Here is a 21,094-nt window from a genome sequence, read left to right as displayed (position 1 = left end):
GCCTGTTCTCAAAGTTGAACAGCGACCTGAGGGTCAAGTCTGAGAATTTGATAAATGGGGGACGTCTAAAAAAGTTACCAATTCTGGCACCTTTGGTGTTGTAAGCATGCACCTTTTGCCAAAAGAAAGTCGGGAGATTTTTTCTTTGCTACTCTTTAAAAATATTTCTGCATATCAATAGTTCGATTAGCAGAACACTCGGTCGAAGGACGATGCCTTTTGTATGATTAATTGTTGTAGGTTTATTTTGATTAATATAAAGTTTTGCAATTTGATTCGACAGAATGGGATTATTGTGAATAAAAATCGTCTTGAAAAATAAATTCAATCCACAGAGAGTCAATAACACCCAATATAAACGTGGGCATTCCTATCCACTCACGATGAAACTTGGATTTATCAGAACAGATTTGTTTATTTTCTGTTTTACTATCTAGTCTTTTAAAAATTTCTCTACTACGGTCTTTTTTCATCTTTGATTCTCTTCTTTTAAGTTCAATATTTACATTTGTTTCTTTAAATCGATAGAAGCTTGAAGTATTTTGAAACATAACTCTGGATACAATGGGCCTATTCTATATCAACTGTACCAAATAATAAAATAAATAGGATAGGTTTATTTCTAATAATTAATTATCTTCATAAACGATTTCAATTACCATTTTAAAAATAATTTTTCTTTCACAAAATATCGATTTTATGTTCTACATGTAGATGTTTAAAAACATTTTAACTGAAAATTACTATAACTTTCTTGCCAATTTTGAATTGAGCGCGTAAAAGGGAGATAAATAAGAAATGGCCAACATATTTTCCCACTGTAATTGATAAACATAAGAAAAAATGTTTCTGTGAAACAGAAAACTACGAATGTCGTTCTCTTCTTTTTTAGGTGACACCTTTACATTCTTTTTCAGTATTTTTATAAAATAATTAATTTGACAATGTACATAAAGAGAGTTATCAATCTTAATATAATCTTACCTCGTAAGGCCCTTTCCTGTATACACAGAATGATAATACTGACTGGTTTCCCGAATACCAATGCCATAGTAATGGTACCTGAAAATTTTAATTTTGTTCTAGAATCTATGTGAATATAAAATTAAGAGAAAAGTAAAACGGCTTTGTAAATTAGTTAACTTACTTCGAATGTCCTCGAGTCCCTAGGCGTCTTGTTGTGAGGTGTGGAAATTTCTGACGGATAGTCTATTTTCAAAAATAATATATATTTTTTGAATATGCCAAAGCTTAATACTATTAATGAATTTAAACTGCTTAATCAATAGCTTTTAATGTAAATTCAGTTAAACTGAAAGGTAAGAATATTTTGAATCTGATCGATCGAGTTTCCCTCATTTTTTGTGACGAAAAAAAAAATACTTTTTTCATAAACACAAATATAAACACACAAAAAACTGTCACATTCTAATCCATTTTGAAACTCTTAAACATACCACAATAACATTATTTATTCTGGTAGTAATTAGAAAAATGTATATTATAAAAATCTTAATTTTAAAAAGTTTTATCTATTTTAAATGGTGCAGATGAATGAGTAATTTTTACAAACATTTTTAAGTAGCATAATTATTTTTTATTCTTTGCAAATTTCTTTTTCTTGAATATTTTTCACATTCTTCCAATAAGTTTCTTTATAATGCCGTGTTTTTTAAAAATGTATTGTATTAATACTTTACTTAATTAATACAGTGTCTTTTATGTCCTCTTATTCCTCTGGAAGAATCTTACCTTTCCAAAAGTTGCCGCACATGCCGGTTCTAGCGACTTTTGGCGGCAGAAGTCGAGGTAATGTGCGTATAGAATGCATCGTGGTAAACATACCCCTTCACAAATACAATAGTTTTCTTCAAGCCTGGAAATAAATTGAAGAAAACATGGTTTTCACAATGATATGGCTTATAAAATACCCAAAACACAAAAGATATATGAGAAAAATTTAAAATACATTTATTAATCTTGAACCATAAATTTTATTTATTTATCATTTTTCATTTATCTATTTATTCATTTATTAGTTGAAATATTGTTTATCTAATGTAATTGAAATGCTTTAACATTTCTTATTTAATCATAACACGATTATCCTTGAAGACAGGCTTCAAATAATCATTAGTTCATATTTATAATTTTTGCTATCTGTTTTACGAAACAAGTCGCTTTTTGTGGGCAAAGAAGATGCACTACTTACTTTCTTCAGTTTCGCACAATTAACGAAAATTTATTGATTTGCTTTAAATTAAAGATGGGAAACATTTGAAAAATGTCCGTCAAAAGTACTGAGTTCGTATGATTTTGTTTTTGTTTTTATCTGATTTTTTAAATTCATGTAGATCAAATTGCTTTCAACTGTTCTATTCCTCTTTCTTGCTATCCCCTCCACCTCCCAACTCATAAAATAACTACACGTTTTGTATTCATTTATTTATGAGAGCATTAATTTAAAAAAAAATCGTGTTACAAAATACTGAATATTTGGTTTGTACTTGCTGGCATTGAAGAGTAATTACTATCACGCAACTTACAAAAAACTTGCAATAATTCTACATACACACGTACACTCATTACCAAATCAATGTGAAATTGAAAATGTACTACCGATTTTCAAATGTGCTACACTTACTTCAGTATAATCTAAAGATAGGTTGAGGAGTTTGTGTCACAAAAATGTAAAATTCAATATTGTAAACTGCAGAAGTAGGTGTTTTACAACACATACAAGCTACAGTGTATGATATTGTCTCACTCATAACCAACTATTCATTTATACTCATTGACAGTCGGAATTCTTATCAATTACCAGTAGAAGATACATGAAAGCCCTCTGCTTTTTTTTAAGGGAGAATTTACCAAATACTTAACAAATGAACTCGGTGAAATCGCTAATTTTCGCGGAGATTTAATTTTCGTTGTTTTGTGGAATAAAGAGACCCACAAATTCCTGTCCTCCATGAAATGTTAAAACTTCATACAAAAGCATCATGTTTCCTCTTTAACCACAAAATTTATTTCCCACATCCACTTTTTTCTTTAAAACGTGTAAATTTTATCTCCGATTTTACAGTTTATAAAACATCAGGTAAAAAAAAAAATTACGTGGTAAGAAGAATTATAATGTAAACATTGTACATTTTTCATGTTGCAAAATTAAAGCTGAAATAAATTTAGGACTTTAATAAAGCTTCAATAAGCAATAGATTTATGTATATTGTTTGTGTACTGCCTCTGAAATGGTTAGTTTCAATCCTCAAAGAAGTAAGTGGATGTCAAATACAAAATAAAAAATGACGTTAGAATGAAAATAACTTAACCTATCCTAAATCAACCTCAGATTATAACTTCAATCATTTCATTTTGTTTGAAAACATATCTATGTAGCTATATCTATTTATTAGATGTTTAAAATCTCTACAGACTTTCAGCAAATAGTTTCCAAATATTGTCAATAGTATTACAATGTCTGTAAACAAAGCAGGAATAGAGATGATGGCCTTAAGTTAGAATGTTCGTTAAAAGTTAGTATCTATAAAGAAAGATAGAGGATTAAACGAGAATTATTGCCAGTGTGGACTCTTAAGCACGGTCTCTGAGGGTGGTAAAGTGACGCTAGTCAAAAAATGTAGATGTTGTCCGATAGATGAAATAAAAGGAATGAAAAGAAGGGGTATATATTAGATCATACAGCAAAGAGATTAAACATAAAAATTCCATCTCATCTACTAAGAGACACACTCACTCTTAGATATCTTAAACATCAAATGAAAGATTTTAAAATTAATCTTCAAAAAGGCTCCATCCTCGGGTTTTATTTGGATAAAAAAAAAATAAAATAAAAAGCCAAAGGAAAATAATTCAAGAAAGGAAACATTCTCCGGAAGACTGACGGCACTGGTAGTAGGACACTTCACACCTCGTCCCCTGTAAACACATAGAAACCCCGACCGCCATTCCGGTACTGTGCAGACGACCACTGCCTGTCATTCCTAAGATTCGCAGACGACACGTGGAGAGCGCCAAATGTTGTGACGACTGAAACATTAAGGGTGACACTTTCTCTGGATTAATGGTGCACCGTTAGAAAGTTAAATAGACGATCCCTACAAGAAGGGATGACATATTAATATACACCCCAGTAATAAATTGAACCCAGTTTGACTCTACTTGTGTGTTACTGAACTTTCTCCACTTTGAAAGACTATATAGGGATATGCTACAAGGGTAACGGATAAATTTCAGAACTATTTCTTACATCCATCAAATGAACTAAGAGTTTTCAGATTCACTATGTTGATTTTTTAATTAACGTTTGAGAATAAAATATGATAATTACGTGTTTAAGGTAAAAACAAACAAACAAACAAAAAAAAACCCCAAAAAACAAAACACCCCCCCCCCCATTTTTATGCTGTATGTATTGTTCAAATTCTAAAAATGCGGGCTTCATATTTTAGCCGCTTTGGCACAGACAACGATGCACTAAATAAATTTAAGAACACCGTAAATAAATCATAATTGAATACACTAAATGGCGAGGACATTTGTAGCGCTAATTCATGATATCGCCAACCTCTCCATACCAAGTCTGAATACGTTAATTTATGTACATGTACAGTATTTTTTTGTGATACACAACTTACTTCATTTGCCTTCATGTTTGCTTAATCTTATTTTCCTTTCTACCATATTTCATTTCTTAAATAAAGTCTGCAACATGTCTACTTTGTGACATTCCCTTACTCGACTACAAGACGACAAAACTGAAATATACTATGTTTTTAAACATGAAATTATGCTTATAGCCACTGTCTTTTGTGATCTTCATTACTCACACATGTAACACAGAACACCATAAACGCCTTAACATATATATTAATTATATATGTAAGTAATAGTATAGATAAAAGGAGACATGTCTTAATACACGTCTAAGCACGTAGTTCTCTACAGCAGAGTTTTCTCTCTCTAAATTTTGTGTATTCTTGACTTATCACTTTTCTGCTACAAATGAAAACCAGTAATTAATTTACAGTCAATATTGACATATCACTTTCTTTTTAAACATTCTACACTAGTGTATAAATATTTGAAAATGGTGTCAAAAGATTCTTTAATGAACACTTTCCCAATAATATATGTTTAATCTAGGCACTATTACATAATTAGAATTTAATACGTTCTTGAAAAGTGTGCAGATGTCATTTTAATTGAAATCAAAATTTACTACGTATTGCTATTGATTTCATAACAAATCGACTATGGAATTTTTGAAAATCCTCTTTTGCACTCTGTGCCATCTTTGGTGTTCTTTCCAATATTTAAAAAAAATGTTTTAATAGTCATTTATTCATTTTATTTTAGTTACTTTTAGAGAGAGAGAGAGAAAGAGAAGGGGGATGACAGAACAGGACAGAAATTGAAGAATAAAAAAATCAAGCTATATTCTGTTTGATTGTAGCAATTTAATTTTTAATTTGTGTCTCTGATTTCAACACTGCAAATGATTTCTTTTCTCTAGAAACGAAGATGACTCGATAACTCTCGATTCCCACCTACCGGTACGTTTTATCCCCATCTAATTCAGTATAAATGTAATTTTGGCCATTAAAACTTTTTTGAAGGCAAAAAATGGTTCATAAGTAATTGATTTATAATTTTAAAACCAGCGTCAAAAAGTTAATTCTCTTTTTCAAAACTCTTTTACTCTTTTCATAAGGGGGGGGGGGAATTTTATCCATTGAAATCAGGCTTTAAAACATCACAAAAATGTCAAATATGCACGGAAATGGATAAATTACCCTTAAACCTTTCCGTATGTTAAAATTGTGTAAAATTCAAAGTATAAGATTGATAAAGTACATTTTTTAAATTTTCTATTTCATTCGAAATTGGTTATACAATGATCATTTTTACTGTTTTTTGTCTGTAAACATATCCCCCCCCCCCCCCCCTGTGAAACACAAAAAGCTTTGGTATGACTTTGTGAAATAACAATCCACATTACCTGTAAAAAGGAATTTTTTCACGGGGGAAAGATGTTTTAGAAATATTTTCCGTTTTCTATTGATTTCTATAGTGAAAAGCACAAGTTTTACCAAAATTATAGAGCTATCTCTCTTTGTTTTCCCAAATAATAATTTTTTGTGAAAATTCATAGAGATATCTATATAAGTATGAAAATCATTCAAATGTATCAACTTTGGAAAATTGACTTGGAGGTAGGTGGGAGAACAATACTATCGTTCGCAGTTCAGTATTTAGAGTTAAACAAACTTTTCTGCTGAAAATTCTTTTGGCAAAAATCATTCTATGACTTAAAAAAATGTGATATTCTTGGGGTTCGAACCCATGCGATAAAAATCCTGATTATCAATTTCTCTTCGAGACTAACACACTAACCACTACGCTATACCGCTCATTACAAAAAATAAGGCATTTAAATCATATTTCTTATAGGACCCTTGACTAAATGGACTTCAAATATTTCTAGGAAAGAAACGAATGTTGTGTCATAAAAGTGTGTTTTTAAGGTATTGTGGGTCTTTGCTCCATGTTTTTGTTAAGTGTAGAATGTAATTTTATGCATACTTTGGGTATAATCTTTTCAAAAAAAAAAAAAGAAAAAAAATTAGAGCGAAGACCCACCCATATGGAAAAAAAAAAGAGTTTTAGTATGAAGAATTGATCATTTTTGCCCTCTTTGCTGTATGTATGCTATATCATATAGACGAATAATTTCAATTTTTGTGAGATTGTTTCGATTTGTGGAGAATTTACATAAAGTATACGTTAATGTTTAATGACATATCAAAGAATTTTTTGTCATAATTGAGATTTATTTTTTTCAATTTTTTTTTTTGGTTGCACAAAAGGCATTTTGCTCACCTTGTTCGCCCATTTTCTTGATATTTTTTTTACATACATCTAAAAAGTGATAAAACTTTATATTCTTTTTGCCTTATAGTAGTTTAATGCTGAATGATTTCAAAAATATTATGTCTTAGATGTAATAAATAATAAAATAAACAAAAACATCGTTTTAAGTCCTTTATTATTTTTCTTATATTATTTACTTTTTTTTTTTTTTTTAGAAATACAACTAATCGGTAATTCTGAGATAAACCATCACTGAGACAAATAATGTTTGAAATATCACTCTTTCTTATTCTCACCAATTCGCAAATTTTAAACAAATCATAATGTCAGGGATATTTAACTATCTTTTCCTTTGTTTTTAGACGTATGTAAGGTTTGTGCCTACACTTGTAGTGATATATGTATATATATATATATATATATATATATATATATATATATATATATATATATATATATATATATATATATATATATATATATATATATATATATATATATACATACATATATATATATATATATGTGTGTGTGTGTGTGTGTATATATATAGACAAAGCTGTGTATGGTACTGTTGACATGGTTAATTCAAAAATCATTTTACAGAATATTGATTCATAGAAGTTCTTTAAACTTTGAAGTAATTCCAGATAATTCCAGTTCCGTGAAATTTGCTGTTGATATGTTTCGTAATATCCCCTCTTTCCCTTTGCCAACAGGCTCTGGAAGTTTGCATTTTGCACAATCATTAAAACGTGCGTTATTTGCCTAGATCTTCTCGCTTTACTCTGATGTCAAATTGACGGTCTATAACAACATACTGTTATTGCATATATTGAATTAGTCGGTAAATTAAGTAATCCATTTGCAATGAAATTGCGCAGCGGGTGGTGCCCGTGCTGCATTTAAAACATTCAATTTTTAGGCCTTTGTAAAGCTTCGAAAATCTACTACACATTATTAATTTTCGCTTTTACAAATAGAGGAAGAAAGGGTTTTGTTTATTTGAAAATATCTTTTCCTGTAAATTCTTTTTATTATTTAGAAGTATAAATTGCCGTTACATGCATGTATATGTATCATTGCTCTTCGAAGCACAAGACACATGCTTGATTTATCTCTAAAAATCAACATTCTGAATTATTACTTATTCATCGCTAGATGAAGTTCCCTTTTTTTTTTTTTTTTTTTTTTAGACATACACAAGATGTTAAAATACGTTAAAAAATATGGATTTGAATAAAGTAGAACTCTTCCGTAATCGATTATTTTTACTACTGTAAATATTTAATCTATAATGTTTTATAAACAAAATTACACAATAAGGATAACAAAATAATCGCAATTTCGATAATTAGTTCTGCAAATGTTTTATCCGGGACCCTCATCTTCATTGCACGCAAACATACAAGTAGCCCCGCTGTTATCTAGAGCATACTTAGGATACAAGACAACACGGGTATTTTAGAAATCACATCTTCTCTTCTTTCGTTCAAAGGTTGTCCAAAAAGGAGAGAAAATGTAACGGTGAAAGTCGCTAAGACTTAAGGACAGATGATAATCCACGAGGTCTTACAAAGATAGCTTAAGTGGCTGAGAGATTAACACGCCATTTTGAACTTTTTAGAATAGACATCACTGTTGCGTTTTAAAGAGATTGCCAAATTTGCTGTTTGTACGTCACAACGTCAAGTGTCTGAATGACCAGGAATCATATTTTGAAAAGTTTGTACCTACTTGAGTGTTCTATATTTTTTTTAATCAAAACATCGTTATTCTCACCCTTTTGAACAATACACGTATCTGCGTTATTAAATTCATTGCCATTTCACTGAAAACAATTCAAAATAGAACTCTGACACAGCTTTCCTCTTTTACATTTTGATTGAGCACATGTCTCACGAAGTTTTTATTTTTTTGGACTTTACAAGAATCTTGCTTTACTGTTTAGAAAATAAGTTTCATTCCAAGAACAGGCAACACCAAAAACAGGTTATCAAATATAAAGAGATTTGAAGGCAAGACCTAAATAAATCGAATGCAATAAAGCTACAAGATGATTTGTGTATGCTGCATAAATACAAGGAATATATATGGAATGTCGTATATGTTCTTTCGTATATGATCTCTATCAACGTTAAGACATAATATAATATGAATATCTAACACAACATTTCAAAAATTGAACTTGCAGACTTCTACAACATGATTGACCTTCAATATACCAACTAAAACACTTCTGATGTATACTTTAAATAATTCTTAATTCATTAATTCAATTTTTTTTAGACGTTTATTCCAATTTTCTGGTGTGAAAAGAAAAAAATATTGAAATATAAATGCAAAAAATTAAGAACTTTTGCGATTTTTTTTTTTTTTTTTCGAAACAAAGATCATTTTAACAAAGTTTCGCCTCAAAACATCTAAGTCGGGTGTGAAAGGAGGGGGTGAACCTGACAGGGAGGGAAGATGCATCTGATATTTCATGATTTTTATTGCACAAACATGTTTAAAAAGTTGCAAGTTTGTAAAATATTCAAATACATGACGAAAAATTAAGTTATTTCAAAAGTTGTACTAATCTGAAATTTGTCGTAAGTCTGTTCTAGGTTTATGATCTTGAGACCAAGCTTTAGTACCATTTATTAAAAAATAAAACAAACAACAAACAAAAAACAGGTCAGCTGGAGTCAGCAGTATAAACTAGTAACTTTAATTTGTGTAAAGAAGTGGAATTGTTTGCATCTTTGAGGAGGTCATAATATTTCATCGAAGCAATGATAGATGAAGTCAAATGAACTTGATGGACATGGTGTCAGACTCCAAGATAGAAAATGTAATGAAAGATATGTGAAACGGAAGTAAGCTTTTCAATGACACTGATTGGTCTTGTCCGGGAGACACTAAAGAGTGGGCCATTGAGCTCGAGTAGAAAAGCATACTGGCTTTTCATCGGGGAGATAAGACTGGATTAAAGGAAAGCAGGAAAGAATAGGGAGACTTATCCCTGTGTGTTATCACCGGCCCTCTGTTCATTCTAACCAAACTTGGTGCCATACCGTTTGAGCGATATTCCGCCATAAATTTACCGATAAGTCCTGTCACGTCCATATATGAAAATTTGGTATGGTACATTGTTCAAGCATGAGTCATTTTTTGTTGGTTAAAAATCTTTTATTCCATCCGGAAAATAAGGATTAAAATAAAAATAAAATAAATTCCTCAAGAACACAAAAATTAAATTATTTTTACTGGTAAAAAACGTCATTTTATATATATATATATATATATATATATATATATATATATATATATATATATATATATATATATATATATATATATATATATATATATATATATAAACTCTTCTCAATTAAGAAATACAATGTACCGCACTTTAACTTTATTTACTATAGACTCTAAATGATAATATAAAAGGACTCCTTTTTTTACTGTTAATGTAGCAATAGAGCCTATTTGTGTTGGATTGATGAAAAATAAATGAAAAAGAAAGCTGGATGTAATCTTTGTATATCCCACCAAATATCATTCCTAGCATTTCAAAACTTTCAGATTTAAAATTGGCCAGATCAATGCGTTTTATGTTCTACATGTTATAAGACAAGATTTAGTGAGGCCTGTTTTTCAAAACCTCGATAAACTTCATAGGATTTATAAATCGAATTGAGGGCTTATTCAAAAATGCATAAAAATGGTTGTGTTGTTCAATTTTCACATGACACCTTTCTTGAAGACCTAGTCGTTAGTATATAGTGTTAATTTCCTTTTTTACATTGTAACTGTAACTGTCCTCCAAATAAATGACTTTAAAAAGTTCAAAAGGCAGGGAGGGAACATTCGAGCTACTACACAGCTCTGTATATACACAGAAATCTTTTTATCAAAGATTAAAAATTATATATATTTAATTTTTTTTACTGCTTGATATCATATGATATCTTGTATTTCAACTTTCTCATTTTTATGGGAAAAACCATTTCAAAAATGATGAAGGTTTCGATAGATATACGATTTCTCCTAAGAACAATGTAAAGCTACACATAATTTTTCCTGTAATATATTCATATAATATATATATATATATATATATATATATATATATATATATATATATATATATATCTATATATCTATATATCTATATATATATCTATATCTGATTCCTATGCATAATATGTCTACTGCGTGTAAATAATCACTCCTTTAGAAAAAAACCCACCAAATTTAGTAATTTACGATATGCATAGCATGCAAAAAAAGCCGTGCTTTACTTGTGTAATAAATGTCTAACGAATACAAAGCAGTCTTTCTGTGTTTTGGACGGTCATGTACTACACTAACTATTTCTATTCAGGCAAAATCAGGGGCGCAAATACTGTACAACTGTTATAGGATAAGGTACTTAAATATAGTATCACAGTACACAATAAGTAGAGTGTATTCAGGTGTTCTTTGTAGAGTCGAGTTAGAACTTGTAAAAGAAGCATGCAGTTTCTAGTGCATCGATTAGTTCACTCACAACCAGGCGCAAAGACACAGGAAAGATATCTTCAAGTGTGCGACACCAAATCTATAAAAACCTCTAACCTTTCAGTTTTGATAAATTGCACATCGATGCCAAGTGTAGAAGTGCCATGCTGCGAGTCCAAATATAAGTTCTGGACGTGAGCAAAATTTCACATATATAACACACAGTTGGAAACACGTTAGAAAATGTGGTTGCAGTATTGATATAGCTTGGGTGTTTGAAACATTTGGCTAAGCGCGCGCCTCTGACTGTTAAACTGACGATAGAAGTACAGTATGCGAGAGATATTGAAATATATCGTCAATTGGTCTTATCTGTTTATCAATACCTGTTGACTACCCTTAAGAACGAACTGCTTTGAAAACTTTGACGTGAAGAGGGCACTCTAGGAATGATTTCTGGAGCATATTTTGGCAAAAATAAACAGCTTGGTTTATCTGTTTGTTTTTTCTTGTCGACTTTTATCTACAGATGAAGACGTAGATTTTAAATATTTCATAACATTTCTCAATCGATGAAAAGTTTTTTTTCGATTGTGAATGATGAAAGCGGAAAACAAACGCCTTTTCTAACGATATCATTATTGTTCCTATTTGCTTTGTTTATTCCCTGAACAGTGGTGTATTTCCCCCTTGCATTATTTGCCAACATTAAACAAATCTTTTATTTCTATACATCGTGGAAATTATTTCCTCTTTTAAGTTATTTATTTGTTTTTGTAATCTGTTCATATCATTAAGGCAGTACAAATGTTAAACACGAATAATTCTTGACCTAGACGTCTGACATTCTGAGTTTAATTTTATGCTTGACTATTCAGTGATTTTGACATAAAGTTTCTGGTTATTAATTCATAAATTCAAAATATTACTGTTTATCAATACCCAGTTTTCACAATATAATCCCACAATGCCAATACTTTAAGGACCCCTCCAAAGAGTTTTTTTTTATTTATTAGTAATAATTTCTGTCCTCTGTGACAGAAGGAAAAAAAACCCTTTAAATATTGTGTTTTGCAGATAGTGAAAATAACTGGAAATAGGGTTTATACACTAAGATAAAGCTAACAATAGAGCTAACAGTCTAAACACGAATATAGACTCGTGCAGTGCGCAGTGCCTCCGGAGGGTAGGGTTCGTGCATGTCTGAAACAAATACTCCTCACAACACGAATAATATCCGATTGTGTAAAATTTTGAAATAAGAGAGGTCCTTATCAAATCGTGGGCACTAGTTATCAATACGACTGATGGAATTTATGAATCAAAAATAAAAACACGTGTCACTTAGAGGCTTAAAGTATATTATAGAATGTAACACATTTTGTACAAACATATTTATCTAAACTGAAATCAATGAACAACTGTTAAAATCGTTGTTTCATTTTTTCAAATAGTGCTTCAAAAATAATTTTGCTCAGAAATAAATCATGAGCGCTGCTATTGTTTGGTTTTTATGTTATAGATTCGTGTGTCTGAAGGGATTAAAGCCATTTGTATGAAATATCTATAAGCTCTGCCTTGGTTTCCCGTGTTTTACTTACCACTGCAGGGTCATACCAGTCTGCTTCTTTTTGTCCCTCATGATTTGTGCAACAGTCTTCTTCTGTGGTTGACTGCCGAGACCTTCCGAAGAAGCCTCTTGGTTTCCCGTTTTGTCGTCATCTCCTACAACGCTTTCGTCATCAGTAAAAACAGGACTGTCGTCTGTATCCGGTTCTGAAAATTAAAAATAAATGTAATTAAAAACCAGACCAAAAAAAAAAAAAAAACAAAACAAACAAACAACCAAAAACAAACACCCAAAAAAAAAAACCCCAAACAAAACAACTTAGTGTTGTGCTTGATTTAATTAATTTTTATATCACAGCGAATGCGAAAGTATTGGATACAAGAATTCTATTCATGAACATATACTCATTCATTTACTTCAACATAAATACTACATCATTTGACAAGTTTGTATGTTATCTACTCTCTGTTGTGAATCTACAAGATTATCTTATTTGTTAAAAAAAAGAAATGTCTAGATCGAAACACCGCACAGTTTCTAACAGAAACCCTATCTGTATACTGCTAGAAGGTATCCAAAAAATGTCTCGTTTTTGATATCGACTATAAGTGACCGACAGTGGACAGACTGATTGCTGTGTTTGTTTACTGGGACAATTTGGGAATTTGGCCATAGGAAATTAACATATTGCTGAAGCCATGTTGAGTTTGAATAACAGTTCGATCATATCCATTAACAACATCTAAAACTTCTATGAAATGATGGTTCCACACCCACCGAAAATTCTTTGTGTTCTTTCGTGTTTGTCTAAGATGTAACCAGTAAAACTTATTGGAGGTCTTGCCCGTATCTTGACGATATTTTGTCACAAAAATTATTTCTGACAAATATATTTGGTAATATAACAAAGGGTTCGTGAAGTGTTTTCTACTATGAAAGTCATGAAAACATGAAAACAATCACGTATACTTTAACCATTCTGCTGTTTGAAAATCTTAGCTTTTATAATCAGTTATAGCAATCAACGTATTTTCTTTTTTATTTTTATTCATTTATCTGTCACGAATGCAGACTTGGGTAAGTAAAAATATTGATTGTTGTGTTTTGATATTTCATGTTTCAAACAACTCTTCTACTCTTTGCAGATACAATTGAAGATGAGAGTTTAGACGTTAAATGATAAGAACCTTCAAATCAATTCAAAAACTCCAATTTTATTTGTCAAAAGTTTAATTTTCTGACAGCATGACATCTATACCTTTCTCCGTTACCTCTCTCTCTCTCTCTCTCTCTCTCTGATTTCGAAGGATTGTTAAGCATCATTTCGATAACAATTACTTTTGAAAGATGTGTTTTGCAATGCATTAATAATAACCCTTCTTTGTTCTCTAATTTATGTGTGGATTAAATCATCGCAGATTCCATTAAAAGGAACATAGATTATGTATATTATAACTTTTCTATCTCTCCTATTTTATAAAATAGCACATAATAATATAAATAAAACAATTTCCAGAGTTATTTCTGTGTTTATTTATTTATTTTTATTCACTTATCCTAAAAAATGATTTTTTCTTAAACTTTACAACTTAAATTTCTCTAAATTAAAAAAAAACCACCCTATTACCCGACTACATTGACGAAAAAAAAATAAAATAAAATAAAACAGGGCAAAATAATTAAAAACAAATACAAAGTATCTTTGCTAGTAAGATGCATGGTGACACAATCTAAATCCATGTTCATTCCCGTGTCTTTCACTATCGCAATGGATCTAAAGCCACAGACAAACAGTCGTGTCCGTTAGCTGGTGTTTGTCCGGAGATAAAGTCCGTAAGAGCTTTTGTTGGGTCTTCACTGAGACCCTATAATACCCCTTCTATCTTTTAATCCAGTTTGCACAATTGCGTTGGCTGAGGTTTTCGACAAGACGGGACTGTGACACATACGTACAAGTAAAGCCTGCGTGGATTTTGGGGTCTTATACTGGATGTGTGTCAGTGCACCGTAATTATAGCACGCCAGACTGCTAAATATTATGTTGAATTATTTTTATGATAATTATTATAGTATAATTTTAAAGAAAAATATTTCCTCAATTAGTGGAATACTCAAGATTTACAGCGATGTTTGAAAAAAAAAGTAGGATCGTAACTGTCAACTGACCACCAAGGATCAGTTCCAATTAGAACAGAAGGAAATATGATTAATATGGCAGAGGAGGGTTAACAATTAAAGCTCCCATTCCCAAAAAGAAAGTTCAAATTAAACACAGAATCGCTCGTTCTTATCAAATTGTCGATGGCGGCCACTCTGGGATTTGACACTCGATAAAAACTGCTGAAATCTGGCTTAAATTAAAAATCGTTATCAAAAGCGATCTCTGTAGCCTTTCTGCCTGTTTGGTATGTGCATATTGATCGGGAGCGTAGGGGTTAAAACCCAACCTTATATTTCTGAAATTTAATTATGGCTAGAAAGTACAGCCCTCTCCTCTATTTTCAAATTTATATGTTATGGCCACTGGAAAGAATATATTAATAGGGTTTTGATGCAGTTGAATATACAGTGCTACATTACCATCAGTAAAGCTAAAATTTGCAAAATGAACATTTTGAAATTTAAAAAAAAAATGTAATTCAAAATAAACACTTTTTTATTCTTCAGTTATAAATTGAAAAGTATTTTTAACTAAAATACTGACGATCAAAATCAATTATTTTATTATGAAGAATTCATCATTGTTTACACATATAATGTAGCCACTCTACATTTTTAATACAGATAACCACTAAAATTGTCATCATTTTCTGATTACAATTACACGATAAAAATCTATAATCTGCGATTTAACAAACGATTAATAAACGATCCGACCATTACATAACAGCTATGGTATCATAAAGGGCGTACCAGTGACACCTGTTGTTTTAGTAATAAATGTGCCACAGCAGGGGACCGGGGATTATTGAACATAATAAAAGAAATACACAATAAATATAGCATAGGAGAAACTTTTAATTATAAAACATCTTCTCTGTGTATATTATATTTGGTACTTTTATGCATGCATGTATTGTACACACAAATCCTTCCCCTTGTACGATATGGTATTTCACAATGATAAAGTATTTATCATAACATAGAACAAGCATCGATTACCTCGAAAATACGTGAGTGATCTAATGTATTTATTTTTGCAGTTTTTTTCGGAAGGTCATAAATTAGTAAAGAGGGCATGGGAACTCCTAAAATGATATCTGAAATTGAAATGATATTTTGATCCTAAAAGGGGATCCTAACAGGGCTGATATTTTCAACTAAATTCAACACATTTATTAAGAGTATCGTATTTTTCTTTCTTTCTTTTTTTTTAATTAAAATATAAATTCTCGATTTTTCCCCAGTAATATTATAACAGAAAATTTTAAATACTTTTACAATAGAAGTACAAAATACAAGTTTTTTTTAAAAAAGCATAAAAACAGAATCCCTTATTTACCCTCTCCTCCCGTTCGCACTTGAGTTTTTCATTTCTCATATTGACTGCTTTTTCAGAACTGTAAACATGGACGGAAATTGAAACTCTTGATTATCAAAATTCATAACACAACTCCATTATTTAAGGGATATTGTGCCAATTTTTCTCAAAATAAAACCATTGAAAATAAAACATTTAAATGTTACGTAAATTGAAACAGACCCAAATCCTAATATTTTCATTCATACGCAGGACTTTCTCAAACTCTGTACTACTGTTTAGGTAAGTTTGTTTCAGCGTAAAACGAAAAGAACTCAAACATAGTAAAGTTTCACGAAAACATGGGAAAAGGATCATTTTTAATGATTTTTTGCGAAGAAACTTCGTGTCAATCATTAGCATTTGAATAATGTCACAGCTGTGTTTTGTCGGCGATTAGTAAAACCGGTGCCCTCTAATCCAGACACAGATGGACCAACCCTTTTTACTGATAATTTTATTCAATCATGCTTTTTCTTTCTTAAAAAAAAAATAAAAAATCGCCTAAATTATCCACATTTCTATTAACATTCAAAGAGTAACATTGTCCATAATCATTTTGTTTCTGAAATACACGATCTTGTATACATTATGAAGTACATTTTCAAATTTGAAAAATTGAAAATTGTAGTAAAGTAATAGGTCCTAGTTTTTCAATCTTTATTCAAGTATACCCTGATTTAACATAAGTTATGTAATAATGTAAAATGACCTTGTCTTTAATGGTATAACATACATCACTGTGCTTAAACTCAGGCGACCCCTGAAATCAATTATGCTTGTGGAGTGAATTATTATTTTCTTTTTCACTTGAAAACACTCCATTTGATGGATGACTTTATTCTTCATTCTAAATACGGTATAGCCACAAAATGCTCTGGCAGTCCGCAACCGCGCTGCTTTTTAAGTTTGCTTTCACATTAAATGATTGCAGCCTAATATTTACAAAGAAGTACTATACAAACATGACAAGACAAAAATAAACTGCTAAATTCTTAAGATCAAGACTTTTCGTCTAGTCGCATTTACACGGTATAAATATATTATTGTTTCTAAACTTTCCCAAATACCCCAGTTTTAACACATCATTCTCTTTTGAAACTTTTCATTTTTAATAAAAATTTTTAGGCAAAATACTAAATATATAATTAGTTTTGCAACATCTGTAATACCCGTTTTAACCTTAACGATTTAGCGACCTTTCTTCTATATATTTTTTAGTTTTTGTAAAAGTAATTTTACATCGTTTTTTACAAGGATAAACTTTGTTTAATACGTCCTCGGTAATATTTTGAAAAACAAACATATTTCAATTTAAAAGGCCCTATAAATCTTGGCCATTTGGTACATTTTTTATAATTTACAAGCGCTTTATCATATGAATTCTGATTTACAGCCTTCTTCAAATCTTTATTAGTTTACAATATCTTTTGTAAACGTAAAATAAAGATGTCTCAAGACCTGATTGGAATTCAATTTTACAGTCCGGTTTCCATGTATTCATAAATCATATCCGGCCGAAACTTCAAATAAAATATTGTCAAATTGTGTGAAACGTGGCTCTTACGCCATTGAACACAATAAAACAAAAAGGTTGTAATTTACGCAACATTTAAACCAAACAAGTCAATAATGAGACGGTTATAGAGTACAAAAAATGTCTGTCAGTGAGTTCACAAGTGGTCTGGCCCACCAAAGCAGCCCAGGAATGGGGAATCCATTCTGAAACCGATCTATCACTGTTTGGGATATTTCGGAATGTAAATATTTTCATTCACAAATTCAAATACAAGATCACTACTTCTATGTTATTCCATCAATGTTTATAGTAAGCAATATTTTTTTGAAAAAGGGACATCAAAATTATTATTTTTATCGCATTATCAAAATTTTTTCCGTGTAAAATCACTTTTTGCATTGCTGACTTGCAGATTATTATCAGAGAACCCTTTTTTCCCTTCCGATCAGCTGTTTGGTCATCTATCTATGTGTGATTTTGTATCTTTTCATTACTTAAACCACACACAACTTTAAGAAACAAGTATTATCTTTAGAAGAAAGACCCTTGTCATGTATGCACAGCAATGAGCAGTACGGCTAGGATAAGAAATCTGTTACCTGATTTAAGACTCGATTTGGGATGTTTTCTTGTTTTTGGACGAACGGCTTCCAAATCGGGCGTGGGAGCTGGAGAAATATCAACCGATGATTCTTTGTCAGTTTCTAAACTGCCTTCTCGACACAAACGTTTAGCGGAAGTTGGCATACTGTCCATATGTATGTCTATCAACATTTGGGAAATTCAGAGCTATATATGGATATTAAAAATTTATGTGTCACCAAAGAAGTCCATTCCGCTGCAAGTGTTTGTACCAAAGTGTTCTCCACAAGTGTATCACAGAAATCGTATTGCTTTTAGAAAGTTTTGAGATGAAAGACAAAACAAATTATAAAAATGTGAAAACTTAAAACATTCATTCGAATTTTCTCTGCTGAATTCCGATAACGGCAGATGTTCCTGATTAAACATAAAATGCATAAAACAAAAAAGGCTTATCAATATCTGTTAAGTTTTTGTCTGATAAAAAAGGCCGGGTAATATTGCACAGGTAAACTCCACGTGAATATTATTAGCAATGGATCACTTTTAAAACTTAACAGTCGCACCAAGACATCAGCTGCAGTTTTCCGTCATATAGCGAATACAGAAAATGTCCCAAAGTGGAATGGCTTCAGCTTACATTATCACAGAACACAAATAAATCAAAGAAAAATCACCAGATTTACCGTAGGTATCGATCATATTATGACGTATTAACCACGTGACACCAAGAAAAAAGATAAGCAGTTTTAGTAATACCCGGGGTCTTATCTTCTCCTCTATCCCTCCCATTTAAGATAAGAAAAAGAAAACAAACTTTCTGTCCGAGCTAATTTCCCTCTAAAACGGGGTTAAATGAAGTGACAGGCTCCAAACCCTTACACTTAAATGTAGGACGTGAGGGTCTTATTAAACCAAATATACTGTCATAACTGTAAATTTCCTGTTACTCTTTAAGAAGACTGTTGGAGGTCTTTTAATTTTTATACAAATAAACTGAGGGCTGTGTCATGGGGAAGTCAATATTCTGGACTCAAATGTCCGAGGTACTTCTCTGTACATCACTGATATTCCACAACCAGAGAATTCTTCCTGATCCTACGTTAGATGTTAGAAATACTGTTCACTTGAAATGTCCAGATGAACAACTGGATCACTTATTTCCAGGACTATTTAGACTAAGTCATTCTAGTCTGTGTGATCCTGGTCGGAAAAAAAATATTAAAAAGGAATATGCTTGGAATATTGTATTTATTAGAATACTCTATTGTAAAATACATGTATAGCAATTTTTGAGTATAAGATAGGCAGTGTTTTTATTGTCCATCTTTTAAATGTATATGCTTCGATTTTAAAAGATGCTTTAGAAAATCACAATAAAATATTCCTCCTTGCTCAGGATCAGCACAACCCTTTTCCATAATATTTTTTTTTTATATTTGAAATTAGAAATGTTTCATGTAGTATAATACCTTTTTTTCTTCTGTAAAGTTCTCTCTCTCTCTCTCTCTCTCTCTCTCTCTCTCTCTCTAGTGCTCATGTACTATGTTTTAACTTTTGAATTCATTGATAAGTGTAGTTTCCGTAGTTTCCCTTTTCCAGTCCATTATTAATAAGAGCAGTTGAATATGAAAATGATGCATCAACACTCAAATGTCAACGTGGTCTACAGAGTCAATGTTGACACTGAAATTTGATGTGACCTGCAGTTTTCAAGGTGAATGTTTGCATATCCCTTTCCCTGGTGGTACTTGTAATTCTATTAGGAGATTTCTTCAAACATTTTAATGCACATGACCGCGCAGTAGTTCAAAAAGGTCACTTGATGCGTGTTGATTCCTTCAAAAATGAAGACATCAAGATCAGTTATATATGTACATAATATTCTGGGAGTTGTACACATGAATTGCTGGCAAATTCAAGGGGAAAATAGTAAATGTGAAAATTCATTTGTCAAATCTGGAGAAAAAATTCGGTAAATTGTCCTTAAAAAAAAAAAACATACAAGAACTGGTAAAAACCATTTAATTGTACATTTAATGAAAATACGATAATGGATCTATATTATGAGAAAAGTTAGTATTCTAGAGTAGCTAGTGCATGAATGGGATTTTACAGTAAAAAAAATTATTAAAATCTCCATTTCTTATCTATTTAATTTTAATATAACGTGAATAAACAATCACACCAATGAACCATAGTTATCTCTTGTAATTAAATGCGCTTTTTTTTTTATACAGGAAAGCAGTCTTATCTTATCTTTAAGAACACTACACTTTTTTTTCAAAGCTTGGGCTAGATAAATTCATGTTATCCCCCCCCCCCCCCCCCGTGCTTTAGCGAAAGCCAGAGGACATGAAATCTTCTTCGTCTGTCAGGTCGTCTGTCGCAAAAAACTTTAACTTGGTCATAACTTTAGATTGAAAAAAGATATTAAGGACTGTCATATTTAAAACCTGTGACAAGATTTTTCTAAATGTTCTATGGTTTTTGATCCCATGACTTAACCTTGAAG

The 21,094-nt window shown here is 31.0% G+C and overlaps 1 protein-coding gene across 1 annotated transcript in view; it reads right to left on the bottom strand.

The window, feature by feature from the left end:
- LOC133191193 (DNA-binding protein RFX6-like) overlaps nucleotides 1–19,272 on the bottom strand; it is a 33,894-nt gene extending 14,622 nt beyond the window's left edge. The window contains exons 1-5 of the mRNA XM_061326924.1: nucleotides 18,597–19,272; nucleotides 12,990–13,164; nucleotides 1,753–1,876; nucleotides 1,148–1,209; nucleotides 985–1,062 (exon numbers count right to left, since the gene is read on the bottom strand). Of these exons, the coding sequence (XP_061182908.1) occupies nucleotides 985–1,062; nucleotides 1,148–1,209; nucleotides 1,753–1,876; nucleotides 12,990–13,164; nucleotides 18,597–18,771 (614 nt within the window). The 5' untranslated portion in view covers nucleotides 18,772–19,272. The remainder of the gene's footprint in view (nucleotides 1–984; nucleotides 1,063–1,147; nucleotides 1,210–1,752; nucleotides 1,877–12,989; nucleotides 13,165–18,596) is intronic.
- Nucleotides 19,273–21,094: the final 1,822 nt, after the last annotated feature.

Source organism: Saccostrea echinata, unplaced genomic scaffold (genome assembly GCF_033153115.1).
Source record: "Saccostrea echinata isolate AGI-Se365-2 ecotype Australia unplaced genomic scaffold, CSIRO_AGI_Sech_v1 ptg000023l, whole genome shotgun sequence".
NCBI lineage: Eukaryota > Metazoa > Mollusca > Bivalvia > Ostreida > Ostreidae > Saccostrea > Saccostrea echinata.
This window is presented reverse-complemented; position numbering and strand designations above follow the sequence as displayed.